The sequence below is a fragment of the Pieris brassicae genome, chromosome 2 (genome assembly GCF_905147105.1).
Source record: "Pieris brassicae chromosome 2, ilPieBrab1.1, whole genome shotgun sequence".
NCBI lineage: Eukaryota > Metazoa > Arthropoda > Insecta > Lepidoptera > Pieridae > Pieris > Pieris brassicae.
Genome location: NC_059666.1, coordinates 18,249,864 through 18,267,418, shown reverse-complemented (window position 1 = coordinate 18,267,418; position 17,555 = coordinate 18,249,864). Strand labels below are relative to the sequence as shown.

The 17,555-nt window shown below is 34.9% G+C and overlaps 2 protein-coding genes across 3 annotated transcripts; both read right to left on the bottom strand.

Annotated features, from left to right (window-relative positions):
- Positions 1 to 47: 47 nt before the first annotated feature.
- On the bottom strand, positions 48 to 3,611 carry LOC123719939 (fibroblast growth factor receptor substrate 2). The gene is made up of 2 exons (XM_045676268.1): positions 3,132 to 3,611; positions 48 to 3,047 (listed from the first exon to the last, which is right to left on the bottom strand). Exons 1-2 carry the CDS (start codon positions 3,349 to 3,351, stop codon positions 1,750 to 1,752), a joined length of 1,518 nt encoding a protein of 505 aa, XP_045532224.1. The 5' UTR covers positions 3,352 to 3,611; the 3' UTR covers positions 48 to 1,749.
- A 4,948-nt stretch (positions 3,612 to 8,559) lies between these two features.
- Positions 8,560 to 17,499, bottom strand: LOC123719937 (rab3 GTPase-activating protein regulatory subunit). Of its 2 annotated transcripts, none has more exons than XM_045676265.1 (9): positions 17,274 to 17,499; positions 16,832 to 17,043; positions 16,463 to 16,712; positions 15,991 to 16,153; positions 13,773 to 13,922; positions 12,526 to 12,775; positions 9,762 to 12,266; positions 9,044 to 9,241; positions 8,560 to 8,754 (listed from the first exon to the last, which is right to left on the bottom strand). In XM_045676265.1, the coding sequence occupies exons 1-9, from the start codon at positions 17,350 to 17,352 to the stop codon at positions 8,581 to 8,583; spliced, it is 3,981 nt and encodes a 1,326-aa protein (XP_045532221.1). In that variant the 5' UTR covers positions 17,353 to 17,499; the 3' UTR covers positions 8,560 to 8,580. The 2 variants fall into 2 exon arrangements, with proteins under 2 accessions (XP_045532221.1, XP_045532220.1); XM_045676264.1 differs by having other exon boundaries at positions 15,991 to 16,162; positions 17,274 to 17,498.
- Between the last annotated feature and the right edge of the window lie 56 nt (positions 17,500 to 17,555).

Sequence of the window (17,555 nt, the reverse complement as noted above, 5' to 3'; positions counted from 1 at the left end):
AAAATAAAATTAAACAACACGATGTAAATATGTAAATTTTATTCACATTAGTACATTTCATACATTAAAAAAAATATCCTTCAGGTACTGTCTTTTTAACGAGAAAATTTTTTTCTATAATTGTTTGCTACCAATAATTAAACAATTAAAAGATTTCGCGGTTTTCATTTTCACCAACAAGTGGATGTCATTATAAAATCATTTACATATAACTCAATCAAATTAACATTTTTCTGAATTTGTTTCAGTATAACATTAAACCATTTAATAGAGTACATATTTGCAAACTAACGTTTATCAAAAAATAAATTACACTATATTTCACTTTCACTTTTGGCACTTAATATAAATATCAGTCAAATAAGAAACAAAACAGTATAACATTGTGGCTCATTTTTAGAACTAAAAAACCTTATAAATTAAGATTAAGGAAATTAAAAAATGCCAAATTTTAAAAAAGTACTACTGGATATACTTTTCCCTTGTGCATTGCCGAACACAATTTCCTTGGTCTTTAAGTAGTATCAGTTCGAAAATATCTGAAAAGGTCATATTTGAAAGTAAACTTATTCTCGGGTTATCGCCGTCAACGGCACACAAAATGCTACTTTCCTAATGGAAAACTGGAAACTAGACTTTATCTCCAGTATTTATAAAGGTAAACGGACATGTACCATAAGTGACGACTTAAATGTTCTGATTGACCATAAAACTGCAGATCGATTCATTGTTTGCATGATTTTACTGGGAGGAAGGCTAAGTTTCTTGATAGTAGTAGTCCTTTTTAAAATCAAGCAATTTTTTGCACAACTTCTATAATATTATATATAGACAAAATAAATTAACATTTTAGTTTAAAAAACATACTTTTTCTTATAAAGTTTTCTTTAGTACAAATGAATACAAAAACTTATCTCATTCAACCCCTTATTCAATTCTCTTATCTTGACACAACAATAATAATAGCTGTCTATAAACTGATGCTTCTTTGAAGTACTTGAAGTTACCATTACAAAGATTAGTTTTCCATTTTGGTGGTCTTCCATGCTTAAATACAGTGAGAAAAGCGAACTATATCAATTGTACTTATAATACCCCTGACTACATACATTTCTTTGGCAATTTTAAACTACTTATGTAAGCAGTAACCTTAATATTAGGATAATTATTTACTTACCTAATAATTGTGCCTTCTATGATGGCTACATATATTTGATCCTATACAAACAAGTAAAAAACCTTCACACATTTCCTCCATTTAGGCCAACCGCAAATCGCTGTATTATTTATTTAAATCTTACTTTCATCATACCTAATTTGACACAATTATACTAAACAGCCAGTTTGATGACATCTCTACACAGACAATTTAAGTAATTTATATCTGAATGATATATCTACACTAGACATTATTAAAAAGAAATGGTTAGCTTTGGTCATGAACATCGCTTTGGACATACAAATATAGTGATATAATTAAGTTGAATCAGTATTTTGCTAACTTAAAACTTACGATCTCCTATAGGGCTTTCTCATTTTATAAAAATCCTTTATAGCAATCAACTCTTGGTCAAAAATATTTTTTGGCATTTGTGCAAGTCATGGTTACACTGACTGAAATTATCCTTATGCTCCTATAGTATATTGTATTATACTCAGTAACTCCATGGTCTTGTAATAAATAATAATGATATTATACTCAACTAGAATATAGTATCATTATTATTAGGAAATAAATATAATTAATATTTACTTCCTTTCACAAGCATTTGAAATAATAACACATGAGTTATGTCTGCTTTTACGACCATCAAGATTTGCATCAGCTGCTGCCGCAACTGAAGTTAATGCCACTGTTTTGTCAAAATCGATAGTAGTATAACCTATGTTAGCTGTGGCTAATGATGGTAGAGTATTTGTACTTGAACCTTTATCTATACTATTTTGTGATACCATTCGGCTCCTTGCATGTGACGAATAAGATGCAGTACTATTATTCTTAGAACTATTATTTGATCGACTCTCAGGGCTTGCTGCTTGCATACCTGTTCGTAGAGTTTCTTTATTTGTATCAATATCTAACACAGCATAGTTTACTTCTAATTCCTCTACTGGTGACATAGACATAAAAGTATCAGATTCAGAAAATTTCTGATTATGATCACGTTTTTTGATGTTGTCAGCCATTTCACCAATCATAAGATTAGCATATGTGTTGACCTCTGGGTTAGAGCCAATAGTTAGATTGCAATACTCTACTGGTCTGGGTGTAACTGGTGTGATAGGTATGTCATTTTTAACAGGTTCTATGGCAAGTTGTTCATTTGGTGTAATATTAACATATAGCCTTGTAGGATCTCTGACAGAATCTTTTTGATCAACACTCAGCTCAGAATTTATGGTGGTCTGCATGGCAACAGGATCAGCATGCAATTTACCAGTATCTTGTAGTGATTTTTGAGCAGTATCATTTGTCTTTTCATTTGATGGCCCTCCTTCATTTTCCATATACCTCCCTTTCAGAAACCGTGTCTCATCCTCAATGTCTCTGATGGCAATTAAAGCCATTTCACGTCGTAAGGTTTTTCTAAGCATTGCCAAGTCTCTATTAAGATCATTAGAATACATATGTCGCCCATCTCCAAGTTCAGACTGATTGTTATTGTGTTCCCTTTTAAAATTTCTTACTTGGTAAATATTAGTAGCATGAGTACTTGTTTGGTTACGTCCATTCAAAGGTTGAATTACCTCCAATATATCAGCACTAGATGGAGACCTGGGTGTTGGATTACGTGGCAATGGTGGCAAAATAGGATTATTATTAAAAACTGTATCTGGTTGTCCATTATCCACTGAAGATCTGTGTACCACACTAGCTTGAAGTGTTTGTCTGCTCTGAGGAGATGGATTGATTCTTGATACTGGATATGACACTGAATCATGGACAACATTCCGTAATTGGATTTGTTGTTGTAGTGTTCTAAAGAGCACAGATGCTCTTCGGCATCTAAATGCATATATTCCTTCACCTGTTTCACACCTCCGTCCTGTAATTGATCGTCAAAAAATTACAATAAAACCCTATTACGCATGGTAACTTAGATAGATTTGTTTAAATTTGTCACACTTACCAGACTCAAAACTAAATAAATCTCCTTCAAAGCCATATCTTCGTAACGAATGTAGTGGCCATACTGTTGAATCTCTGCCTTCTCTATAAAGAATTATATCTGAATCTGTTATTTCTAACTGACCGGAACATAGGTCTGAGCCATCTTCATCAATATTAACAACCCGAAATATGTTAGGATGCAAGTCAGAAATTTCCTTTTTGCTATAAAAACATCCCATCGCGATAATAGTAATTACAAAAAAATTAATAAAATTCGAATGTTGTACCTATCTGTAAAATAAATCATTCAAAACATTATTCATCGACCTCTACGAAACACCGCTGTAGATGGGCTTCGCATCTTTTTCCTATTAGACTTTTATTTATACGTTACATTATCATTCTCAACAAATAATAAACACAGTTTTCAGTTTAATAATTATTATGTAAATTGTTTGGTTTATATTTCAATAATCACATAATATGTAATGATTTTATTTTCTTATACCACAGATTTAGTAGAGACTGTAATCGTAGATAATAACCTATCAGTACAGAATACAGATTCCTCAGAGAAGATACCAAGAGCTTGAGACAAAGTTACCCACAAATGCCAAACAAATTTGTATGAAAATGGTCACGTGATAAAGCGTGATCTATATATATTCTGTCATTATATCATTCTGTCGATCCAGCGCAACTTGGACCGGCCAAGTGGTCTGTGTTATTCCTTTTTTTTCTTGGGGAAATGCATTGCGCATAACCTACCGCGGCGCGACTGTAGTGCGGGAGGGTTATGTGTATGAGTATTTGTGATAACTCTGTTTACTTGTATATGTATATGTAGTTTTTCACATATTCAAGTCGGTTTCCGGTACTGCAGTGTTCGTAGCAACCGCACAGTTCATCATTATTTTAGTTTTGTTCTCGTTAATCATAAGACATACTTTTTAACTAACTAACTTGTTTAAGATAATTAATATATTTTCTAGTTCCTTACTTGTTTCAGCGAATAAGACAATATCGTACGCGAGGCGTGTTATTCCTCCCGACTCCCAGTTGAGTTATTCGAAAATTTGTTGTTGTATCATTATGAACAGCTTGGGTCTCCTTGTCTCACGCCTCTCTCTACCAATCGAAATATCCGGACCTCGTCCTCGTGTCTCTAGTTTGACTTGGCTTACGTACGCTTACGTTTGGCTCGTAGATGTTTTTCAGTACTCTTACACAGTTCCTGTTTATGTAGTATTTATAAAGGGCTTCCCAAATAGCCTCGTGATATATTGTGTCAAACGCTTTGGCATAATCGATAAAAGCTATGTAAAGTGGCTTGTTAAACTCCCTGTATTTCTCCATTATTTGTTACAGTACATCTATATGGTCCGTTGTAGAATATCAGGAACCCCACTTTTTCTACTGGCTGACGGCTATTGATCGTCGGACCCCAGTTGGTTTTGTAATATTGACATGAACATTTTTACGATAGTTAATTTCTTGTAGTCTTGTTTCGTGATTCTGTACGTGTTTATGTTTTCCTCAATTATTTTATGCCTATGTATGTTCTTTATCTATTATTACTTGTAGTTTTAAATGATGTGTTCAGTTCGAGAAGCCCGCGACCGAAACGTTAATTATATGTAGGTAGAAAATTTTATATTAAAAGATTTGACCTACAACTCGATCTTTATTCTTAAAATAACAATAGAGATTAATCCAATACATATACAACACGTTTTGCAAATTTCACGATAGATTTTTTAAACAGTCAGTCATTTTATGGGATGCGGTACGCTTTCGATTATATTCATATATATATTCTACTTATAATGTAATTTTAATGTATATAAACTGATGAATATTCATTTTCATAGTAATATACATACAAAAAGTTAAGAGGTTTGCTGATCATCGAGAAAATATATTTCAAATTGATGAAGAAGATTCACTTGACTTCGAAGAAATATCGTCAGAAGATCTAAACATCCGTCTAGTCACATCAAAAGTTTAATTAAAGTTTTAAGTGAAATTAAATGTTTAACAAAAACAGGCGCCAGGTTTTGATGTAATTACGGGTGAAGTACTACAGCATCTCCCCCCTAAAGCCGTAGTTAAAATGACAACCTTAATAAATGCCTCATTTCGACTTTAATATGTTCCCAATGTGTGGAAAGTTGCGGAAATTATAATGATTCCCAAGCCAGGAACACACGTAACAGAGCCACACAAAGTCACGTCTTCTAGTCCAATCTCACTGTTACCTGTTATATCAAAACTATTTGAGAAACTCTTTCTCAAATGTCCTAACCCTATTATTGCCAAAAAACAGCTCATACCAGATTACCAATTCGGTTTCAGAGAAAAACATTCTACCATAGAACAGGTTCATAGAATTACAAATAATATCGAAAAAGCACTAGAAGAACCAAAAGTCTGCTCCAGGGTCTTTCTGGATGTAGCTCAGGCATTTGATAAAGTGTCGCATCAACGACTTGTTCATAAGTTAAAGAAGTTACTGCCTCGTCAATTTTCAAATATCCTTGAGTCATATTTAACACAAAGAATGTTTAGACAAGATGATTATTCAGAACTAAAAGAAATAAAAGCTGGGGTGCCGCAAGTGTGTTAGGTCCGGTCCTGTACCTCTTATACACATGCGATATTCCTAATCTAGAAGATAACGTAATCGCGACCTTTGCCGATGATACTGCTATCATGTCTACAGTGGCTACTGAAAAGGCAGCTAAATTACAAAAAAGCCATAAATATTGTTAGCTTGTGGACCAAAAAATGGCGGATAAAACTGAATCAGTCTAAATCAGTTCACATAAACTTATCCAACAAAACATCAAATTACCTGCCAGTATACATTGAAAACGTCAAAGTGCCGTTCCAAAATTAAGCTAAGTACCTAGGTATGACGCTAGACACCAAACTCCGATGGAAGGTCCATGTCAAAAAGAAGCGCGAAGAGTTGGATCTCCGTTACTCTAAATTGTACTGGTTGCTTGGAAGGCATTCCACGTTTTCAGTACAAAATAATTTACTAATGTACAAACAAGTCCTGACACCTGTATGGACTTATGGTTGCCAACTGTGGGGCTGTACCAGTAATAGTAACATCCAAGTAATCCAACGATTTCAAAACAAAGTGCTCAGAGGAATAGTCAATGCTCCCTGGTACATTCTCAATTACTCCTCCATCCATCGGGACCTTAATGTAGAGGACGTCGCCACAGTAATAAAAAAAGACTGCTGGAGCACACGAACATAGGCTCCACCATCACGTGAATGTCGATACTATTCAACTCCTTGACACCACGGGCCTAGTGAGAAGATTGAAAAGGACAAAAAATTTAACACAAGAAGAGAGTGTCTTCTCTTTACTAGAGACTATAAGTAGTGTTATTGGACACTTACTTATGATAACAATCCTTTTTAGTAAATTAGGTTAGGCATAAATTACTTATTAGTCTTAAGTTAGGCTAGATCGTAATGTTCCATGATGTCGTAGTAAAGACACATATATATATTAGGTCCTTCCATATGAAATTGGCGTTTTGTATGGGAGGAACAAAAAGTCGAATATTTTTAAATATAATATATTTAATTAATCAAAGTATGAACCATTGTTTTCTATGCACTTTTGCATCTCATAGGTAGTTCATTGATCCCTTTATTGAAAAAACCAGTCGGACGGGAATCAATAAAATCTGTGAAGGCGATTTGGACTGCCCCATCAGAGTTAAATTTTTTCCCTTGCAAGAAGTTGTCCAAATTTCGAAAAAAATGGTAATCTGTTGGAGCAAGGTCCGGGGAGTACGGAGGATGTCTTAGACATTCAAATTGAAGCTCTTCTAATTTGGTAGCCGTTTGTTGTGCAGTGTGTGGTTTAGCGTTGTCGTGAAGTAGCAGTGGCGTGGAGCGATTGACCGGCCTAGGTTGTTTAGCCGCTAGCTTTTCCATCATGGTTTGCCGTAATAGTCTGGCCAGATTTGAGAAAACTGCAATGAACAATACCGACACTAGTCCACCAAACGCTTACAAGTAACTTTTTTGGGGTTAATTTTCGCTTGGGGCAGGATTTAGCTGGCTGGCCAGGATCCAACCATTGCGCTGAGCGCTTCCGATTATCGTAAAGAATCCATTTTTCATCACAGGTAATGATTCGGTTTAAAATATCTTCATTATTGTGCCGGTTCAGTAATTTAAAGCAGCAGTCGACGCGCATTTGCCGGTTTGCTTCAGTCAATTCGTGAGGTACCCACCTTTCAAGCTTTTTCATCTTCCCAATTTGCTTCAAGTAAATTAAAACAGTTTTATCACTAACACCGTAGCCTGCAGCTAACTCGGACGTGGTTTGCGATGGATCCGCTTCCACAATAGCCTTCAATACTTCATTATCAACTTGGGTCTCAGGCCGTCCACGGGGCTTGTTCTGCAGGTCGAAATTTCCAGAACGAAAACGTTGGAACGAAAAACGAACTGTGTTTTCTTTTGCAAGATGACCGCCATACACATCATTCACCCTTCGAGTCGTTTCGGCAGCACTAGTGCCACGGCGGAACTCGTACTACTAAATAATGCGATACTTTAAGTTTTCCATTTTGTAAAATGAGTGACGCAAACAGAAAATAAAACAGAAGAAAAAAACAAATGAATGACGGTCATCGAAGCACAAATACATGAGTAAATAGCTGTACAAATTTGAATTTGAAATTCCTAACCAAAGAGGAGGTATTTGAGGTCAAAGTGGCCAGTACGACATAACGCCAATTTCATATGTAAGGACCCAATATATATAAATATAAAAAAATGTATTACTTTGTTTATTTTTAGATACTTCAATCGCCTAATGTATAAACTGATTGTTTAATCTTATAATTTGAATTTTATTGTGTTTAATAGATGTGACGGAAGAATACCTTATGGTTAATAAAAAAAAATACTATTTCGTCGTAGATTTTGCCATTATAACTTCAATCAAGCCCAAGCATGGGGTAGGTTGACCAGTTTTTCCTTTAACACATGAACTGGCCTATACTTTACATCATAATGAATATCGTATTTTTTGCCGCCTCTTTCCAAAGCTCAATAGTTAATCTATAAACTGAAGCTATTTTTAATTTAATATATTCTTGTTATACTAAGAATTGAAAATAGAAGCCCTTAAGCTGATACTTGGTCAACCAACCCCAGTCTCCGCTATTGCCTTTGTAGATAGATTTACAACTTAAGCACGAACAAAGTATGTTCGTATAAAACTTCAAGATGTACCAAATGGCCGAGATGTCAAGTTTCTGCTGCTGAGATCATCGTTATAACGTATTGAAACTAAATAAAGTAAAAAAATATGTTATCAACCGAATTATTAACAAAACTTTTAAAATATTTGTACTAGGCTAAGGCTACTTAATATAATTCATATAGTTTAATTAAATACAAATTAATTAAGTATATATATATATATTTTAAAGATTTCTTCTTAACAAAACTTCACAACTTTCAATTAAGAGCTTCGCCGTTTTAAAATCACTCTGATCGAGTGTTTCTGGAGCCTTTTTATCAATTTGTATTAATAACTTTTGAAGGAGCAAAACAGTTGATGACAGAGATGGACACGGCGGAATCGAAGAATCGGGTAGCTGAAATATAGAAATATAATTATTAAATCGACTACCCAAATTGGCAGACATATTTTTGTGTTAAAAATATCCGACGGATTTTTCCTATATTCCATAGGACTGTGATTTTGTTAAATAACGATGTTTGATGAACAACACTGATTTCTATAAATAGCAAGTATTCTCTTCAGTCCCTGCTACTAAAACATTAGATTATTAGATACGGGCTCCTTTAATTTTAGAGTATTAATTCGTGCTAATTCAATATATTTGAGCCGCATCAAATGTTTAAAATGTCGAAAATACAAACCGTGTTTTGAATCCTTTTATAAACTTGTGGTGGAATTGACACTATCCATTCTGGCTGATTTTTCGAATTCTCTAAGCTTTTTTTTAGTCTTTGTATGGTGATAGCAAGAAGCGGAGGTAACAGCGACTTCGGTTCATTGATTAAAACCAACATATTTTCAGCTAAGCTATCATAGCCCATGTGGTACAAACCAATTACCTGAAATAATTAAAATTTAAAAAAAATGTATTCAATTGATCCTACATTTTACGTGACCATGTCAAAGGTTGGATATTAAAATTTCTACGAGTAATAATCATACATCATACTTTTTATAGGAAAAAAGACCAACTGAAAGGTCAACATAGAATTAAGTGCCAACCGTCGCCTATGGACACCGGCAATGCCGAGCCGGGTGGAGAGCAAAAGTATCATGGTACACCTTAAAAAGCTATCTGTTATTTCGGCACCATTTTCTAATACGCCGACAAACATTCGATGACATTATGCACTGAATACCACGCAAAGTGCATCTCTTTGTATTAAAGATGAAATGACATTAACATTTTACTTTACTTCATCCAAAGTTTATAAAAAGTGAGAAATCGAAGAGCCAAGGTGTGGATTCCTTGTCCCCTCCAATCTTTCCTTAACGTTCTTTTATACGAAATTCTTATTTTATATAACTGTCGATTTTCTTTTCTATCTATAGTAAGTGTTATTACTTTAAGTTACTTACGTATTGACGTTGCACAAAGTCACTATTTATATCCCATAAATCGGCGAGATTTGTAATATTTTCTATCCACTTCAAACAATCACCATCATTATAAACTTTGCTTTGTTCGCTATTGTCCACGCAGCTAATCGTCTCAATTGCTACACGAATGAGTTTTGTCAAGTATTTCATCCTTGGGTTCAACAACTTTTCTGATACTTTTAAATTAAATTCTCTTTGCGTATGTCCAGCAAGAGCCTCGATTACAATCTGATAATCGATATCAAATAAGGTATCTAAAGGCTTTGAAATTTTCACATTAAAATAACATTGATAGTAAATCGTACAAGACATCTGATAAATTAATTCCAATATATCAGAGTTAATGTTAGTTGTATCCTGTGCCACCTCAACCAGACAGGGTAGACTCTCATCCCATATTTTCTCAAACTGAATTGTATCCTTTTCCCGATCGGATAACGCTTCAGAACACTGATAAAAGTCGTTCAAAAATCTTGTGATAATTCCCAAAATTCTTTTTAAGGTTTCGCTGTCGAAGTTCAAGTCCTGCAAACACAGTTGGTCCTTGGGTAACTTGCCGACTTTGTTCACTAAACGGCAACTCAAATCGAAAACTTGTTTTATGTAAGTGCACCATGTGATTGAGAAAAGTCCTAGACGAAGATGGGAATTAGTTACGTGACTTAAACAATGTATTACAGCAGCCAATTCATCGTATTTTTTCATGTCTTTTTGCCACTCAACAGCGTATTCCCAACACATGTTTGCAATAATATAATCAGACTTCGTACTTAACGGGAATTGTCGTCGTAACAGCGAAAGCCATTTAAATATTTTAGGATTCCCATCTACACACTGTCTGTTATTTACCATAAAAATATAAGATGCTTGGTCTTCAATCACATCTTCGGAACTTGCAGCACTATATGTTTCTATTAATTCATTAACGACTACTGCCTCTGGCGGTACTCCCATACTACATAGCCATTTTGCAATGAGTTCGGTAACTGATCCCTTTCCTCTAGTATAGATTGATTTGAAATTGACATTGATATCACCAAGCTGCAGTTTCGTCATTGCATTTCCTATGTACGAATCTTTAAAAATTAAAACAATACTAAGAATAGATATATCTTCTAATTTACCAATCAAGATACCCCACTTAGCATTTTCAGCAGTAACAGACTCCCAAGCATCATCCTTATCATTCTCTGCTTCAAATATTTTGACCACCGCTTTACAAGCCATTGCTATAATCATACTGCGCAAAGGACACGTCATATTTATCAACATGGTTCGAATGCTTTCCCACCACTCCGATATCTCATTGTAAACTATATCTGTAGCCTCTACGGTAGCACAACAGGTATAGAATAAAATTTGAATAAATTTCTCAATGAATTCTATATTAAAGTCTTTCAAAGGCATATACATCAAATGTGTTATTACAAGTTTGACAACATCCTTTGGATCAATAGCACTATATTTGATAAATTTGGTTAAATTTTCAAGATTCTTCAGTTTAAATATCGATTTTGAAAAATCTGAAGCCAGAAGACTAAGTTTCTCCTCACTTATATCGCACTTTAAAGATATAGTGTTACTTTTTTCATCAAAATAAAAGTTTGAAATAAATTCTTTATAATAATTCAATTGTGTCTCAGAAAAAGTAACTTTAGCATGTTGATGATCTTTATACTCTTTTTCCTGTGCCAATATAAGCAAGCGTTCTAGAACACAATTGTCGTCTTCTAAAAGATGAAAACCATGCATATTTTCTTTTCTTATGGTAAAATCAGCTTCATGATTATAACTAGTTATATCAATATTGCACGATTGATATATTTTTATTGCAACATTTTGTATTTCATCAGTGTTATAGCCGTGGATATGGTGGTAAAATAAGGTAACTAGTATTATATTACTTAAATATTTTTTAATTTTCTCGTCTAAAGCACTTTGTTTATCACCAAAACTATCCCAAAAAAAATCCAAGCAGTGCGGCAATAACTCCCTACATGTTTCATGATTTTTAATTAAAATATCAATCCAGAGTTTTTTACATTCAAAGGTCTTTAGGGTCGATGCATTTTTTAGTAATTCATTTATTGTGACTTCATCTAGATTATTACCTTTCTTTATCACATCTCGTAGTGCACGAAAGGTGTGTAAATCCTTGGACCTTTCTAAATGTTCCCCTTCCAGAGAATAATAAAATGGAATGTTAAATTTCTTAAGCTTACCATCGGGGTCAATTAGAACACATTGGAATTCGGGGAGATTAAGCTTTTTATGGGCGAACGTTTTTTCGGCTCCTACCAATCCGCATGTGTTATACAAAAGTTTTCCGTTTTTGGTTGCAGTGAATACTGCTACTCTGCTTCCTCTTTGCATCAATCTAATGTCTATGAGACCCTTTTTTGGATTGTAAATTATTAAAAACATTGTTCTTTTGATATCCTTCACCATTGAGAGTTGAGGCTTTTTAGTGTCTGAATCAAACAGCTGAAATGAAAAATATATATATATATATACAAGCCCTTTTTAACAGTTATTACGTCTAAAAGTAATTTAAAACTTCTCAGTGTTCGGAAGAAATTAGATTTTCCTTTTTCTTCTTATGACTTAAGAAGAACCCTAGCTAACTTAAGGCTAGGACGGAAGGACAAAACTGTGCAATAAAAAACTATAGAGAATTTTAATTAGGACTACGCCTAAAAATTGGATAGAGATCACCGTAAAAACACCCATACCAAATATTTACCTGAATAAAAGCGCATTGCGCGTCTCTATAACCTTTGAATAACCTTATCAAATATCCTTTATTAATATCTAGTATTGAAACTCTTCCAAGATTATCTGTGATTGCTGCTAGCCTTTTGTCAGGTGACACCACTACGGAGGTGCCATATCTTTGAGGGTCATATAATCCATTCCGCATTGCCAGTGATTCAGCTCGGATGAGAGGCTCATTGTTGGCAACTGCAGTTTCAGTGGAACCGCCAAGCCAACCACTAAAGAGTTAGTAAAGATGTTGCATTTAAAATGTGTGATGTATTGTCGCATACTTTACATTTATTTATATAAAAATATATTAGTATTTATTGATTTATTTTTATAAAACATATTTTAGTGTTATCCTATCAGGTAGGTGAATGTACGATCGTCTCACACCAACAGGAAAACTAGATGGTAAGTCGTTATCCAAGGAATCGATTCTTTATGTTATAAGTGCCGTGGCCTTATCGCAGAATTAATCATTTAATAAAATTATATTTCACGAAATGGCCAATTATAATTTATCATATCGTTGCAAGGTCTACGTTTAAGAATAATTTGGGAATGTATAGAATCAGATTCTATATATTGCTAAAGTTCGATGTAAATTGTCATCACGAAATAACATTATTTTATTTATTTACAATAGGGAAATGATATGAGCATTTATGCTTCATATGTCAAATATAATTTGTCTTTTTATTTCTACAGTAAAATTGGCATTTGGCGAAATTTTCTTAATAAATAGGAAAGGAAACAATATTACAGGCTATCGGCAAGGAATATACTAATTAAACGCCAGTTTATAAATCAACATTCACGCACTTGATAGACCAGTGGTAGACCATACTAAAAAGATGTACTGTACAAATTAGATAACAAAACTATTAAGACTTTATAGAAAGGTAATATTATTGGATCGATGGTACGATAGAAGGCATTGTAAGCCATTTTAAGAAATGGTTTTATCTCATAACTGGCCAACTATTTCATGAAATGATCTGTTCCTTGGTCTGCCCATACCATAGGTACATGGAATAATTAAGTGTTACCTTACGTGTGGTTTATGTATTATAATAACTAATTTTGTCATTTAATCTAACACATTAATATTTAATAATAAATGGAGGGTACTTTACTAATTCTCTTTAATTAAAAAAAATTATAAATTTTAACTACTCAGAGTAATAAAAAAAAACAAATTGTTAGAAATATGTATATAACTGTACTTACGGTAGTGCTGATTTAATTTTATGAGCTACAGCTCTTGCAACATCTTGTAAGGGTGGCGTGATCCCTCCTTCAATAGCATAATGAAACCCTAGGTATGGGCTCTGCCCAGCAGCAGAAACTAATGTATTAACAGGAGGTACAGAACGATACCTGTTAAAACAAAGAAAATGTCATCTGATAATAAGGTTTGAAAGTCCATTACTATTATATGTTACATTTAAAACAGTTCTGGTAACTTTACAATAACATTATTTAACTATTATTTCAACTATCTAACATCTTGTAGCGTCAGGATGTGACGTGACGCAATTTAGTCAACCCCTTCCAATTGGGAGTGCCATACTGTTGCATTCGGGCTACAGCCTAATGGGCAGGCACGACCGGGGCAGTACCACTGTCTTTCAGAAAACCAGCGTGAAGTGATGCAATAGGTTCGCTTTATGGTACTCGCGTTTCGTGCAGTAAGAGTGCCCATCCACCCTCCCCAAAAAAAACTACCCCAGAGGAGTACCACACACACTCGCAGTGAAGAATTCCCCTCTGGGCGTCCTTCATCGGGACGCTCAGCACCCGGTGGTGGACGCACAGCCTGCCCTTCGTATTCTGGGAGAGGGGGCAACTCTGCTCTTTACTTTAAGCTTTGATCTCGAGGCAAACGGAGCATACGAACAAAGGCACCGCCTTCCACACTCGCCGCGGACTTCACAAATGTTCTCAACAGCTCTTAACATCCAAAATGTCCAGTTTCACTTAGAGACTGCGAAGCCGGCCTTGTTCTTTCTTACCGAGACTCAGATATCCTCTCCGGCTGATACTTCGTACCAGGGGTAAAAATTGGAACATTTATTAAAAATATTAGTGGCCATCTCCTGAAGTATCTACCAGCTGATTAGTGATTGTCAGTACGGCTTTCGCCATGGTAACTCAGCTAGTGACCTCCTTGTATACCTTAGGGAGCGTTCAAGTATAACGTAACGAATTTTGGGGGGGGGGGGGGGCCTCTTGTAAAAAGTTACGATGCGGGGCGGGGATTGAATTACGCGTTATTGTTAATATTATTTTCCACTTTTCAGTACTTCTAGGTATAAAGAGTCACTGGGGTTGGTCTCGAAACGTTTTACTATTGGATACAGAAACGTTTCGGCGCGTTTCATTGGGGAGGGGTCAAGAATCTCAAAAAATTGCGTGACGTAATACTTGAACGCCCCCGTACACATAGGTGAGCAGAGGCAATTGGGTCTTAGGGAGAGGCGCTGGCGGTAAGTTTAGATATAGCGAAAGCCTTCGATCGGGTCTGACATAGAGCAATACTCTCGAAGCTTCCATCCAATGGCCTCTCCGAGAAATTACGCAACTGGATCTCCAGCTTTCTGGCCGATCGGAACGCAAGGTATTAATCAACGGAGCATGTTCCAACCTTCAACCCGTAAACGCTGGGGTTCCCACAAGGCTGTGTCCTATTCCCGACCCTGTTTCTTAGCAACATTCATTGCTATGCATGCGGACGACAGCACTGAGGTTACTCTTTGAACTGGCCTGGCAGTAGGGCAAGTGTCGATAAGTACCGGAACAAACTTGTATCTGAAGTCAAAACTCTGCTACGTGGAGTTTCGGACTGAAGTAGACAAAATATAGTCCAATTTAACACCATGAAGACATGTTTGTTTTTGTTTTCCGATAAAAATACACCCATTGTCGCTACTCCTTTCTTCGTTGACACTATCCTTAAAGCCTCAGCTAGCATCGGGAAACTGAACGTTGACATATCGAATGACGTTAAGTTTCGCGGTTATTTGGAAGGAAGGCTAAGTATCTTAGGAGCTTCGTGTGTTCATCAAGGCAAGACAGTACTACACCCTGAACTACCGCGTGTAACACTATAATGCACCTCTGGTACCTCTGGCTCTCCAGTACCTGCTCCTTCAACTTCCAATCCCTCTTCGAGCGGCTTAATCCCTTGGCGTTGCGTAGAGATGTGGGCAATTTCGGCCGCACAACACCACTATATCATACCAGCTTCCCACTGAAGTACTTCCAACCAATTCGACTTAGGATCCTTTAAAAAAAAGAGCGTACCAATTCTTAAAAGGCTGGCAGCGCATTTTTTTGCCTTCTGGCAGTGCGAGTGTCCATGGGCGGTGTGACGGTATCACTTAATATTAGCTGAGCCTCATGTGACATAAAAAAAAACATATTTCAAAATAAGAAACTATCTCACCAAATATCATATCCTCCATATGTTGAAGCAGCTAATAAATGGTCATAAGTATTTTTAAGCTCCAGTCCCACTACAGCAGCATCCGAAATGACTTCTTGTTCAGAAAACATCAATTTTCTTATATTTATATTTTTACTGTCTACCATGTAATCATCTTGGATACCTGCATGAACTATTAAGATTCGAAATATACAAATACAGAATGTTTAAAATATAGAGAATACAAAGACCATACCTTTTTTTAAATAAATAATATTATATTTGTTTATCTTTCTCCACACAGTAAAAGTAAATAACTTCCCTTAACTTTAGTTAAAATCTTCATGAATAGAACCAAATTTTAATATAATTATATTAGTATAGGAACTACAACTTCAGAAAGAATTTTCTATAGACATAACCTTATGTTGTATATTTAAGCCCTTTAAAACAGAAAAAAGCCTAAAAATTAACTCAAGTTTAAAATATTAACCTTTTGCCAGCTGAGCCTTTGCACTTCTGAGGGTTGGAAATAAACTTGAACCAGTGATAACATAAACACAATTTTGAAATAAAACATGAATGTCATCTGGCAAAGTGCCATAGGTACCAGTATGGCAAGAAAGTTTTAGCACAGCTTTTTCATCTAACTTTTCCAGTAAGAGGAGATGGCCAGTATTTGTATAGAATCCAACGCTTCCATTATTAAATCCAATTATAACACAGAACCAATCAGGACCATTCTATAACAGATGATATAATATAATACATAACAAATACCTCAAACTTTAAAACGATATGTAGGACTAAGTATTTGATGGTGTCTTGGATGTTTTCTTTTATTAAGTGGTTGAAACTTCACCTGAGAAGACTGTTGTGTTGGACAAAGGGTCACTGCTAAAATTGAAGTGATTTCTGATGAGAGGGTACCACTCCATGATATAAGGTAACTGTTGCTCTCTATAGAACTTATCCATTGTGTTATTAAAAAACAAATACGATTTTTATATCCAACAGCTAAAAAATTACCACAAGAAGACAGGGATACTTTACACTGTGATAACCAAGCTGAATCTAGAACAAATAAGATCAATAATTAGAAATAGATTCAGACATCATATTTGTTTTATGTCAGACACGAAAATTTTCCAAGTTTTTAAAATTGTTATTGTAATAATTAAATTGGTTCAACGTGTTAGCATATTATAGTAAACCAATTTAATACATCAACATAAAATCAAAACTCAACACAAACGATTTACTCCTGATAATAATTATGATTCATATTATAATAAAACAATTACCTTCTTTTTCGGGAATAAACAATGCTCTTCCCAAACTTAATATATCACCACAATCTGCTATTTGTTCAACATTACACATTGTATGATTGCTTTAATTGTTTGTATAATTTAATTTTGACCCTCGAATTAATTAAATCTTCAATCAACACATCAAAGTTTCTACTTTGTTACTGTGTCTACTCACTACTGACAGTACTGAGTACTGAATGCATCAGAATATTAAAGACAATTGACAACTGATTGTAGAATAAATATTTTAGCAGTGCTACCAAGGCGATATTT

What these genes read in the sequence shown, in the direction of transcription:
- LOC123719939 (XM_045676268.1), bottom strand. Translation starts at nt 3,351, where the DNA reads ATGGGATGTTTTTATAGCAAAAAGGAAATTTCTGACTTGCATCCTAAC. An exon ending in TTTATTTAGTTTTGAGTCTG is followed by an intron (nt 3,048 to 3,131) that starts GTAAGTGTGACA and finishes GATCAATTACAG; the next exon opens with GACGGAGGTGTGAAACAGGT.
- LOC123719937 (XM_045676264.1), bottom strand. Translation starts at nt 17,352, where the DNA reads ATGTGTAATGTTGAACAAATAGCAGATTGTGGTGATATATTAAGTTTG. An exon ending in AAAGGCTCAGCTGGCAAAAG is followed by an intron (nt 16,163 to 16,462) that starts GTTAATATTTTA and finishes GAATCTTAATAG; the next exon opens with TTCATGCAGGTATCCAAGAT. An exon ending in TATGGAGGATATGATATTTG is followed by an intron (nt 13,923 to 15,990) that starts GTGAGATAGTTT and finishes TTGTTTTAACAG; the next exon opens with GTATCGTTCTGTACCTCCTG.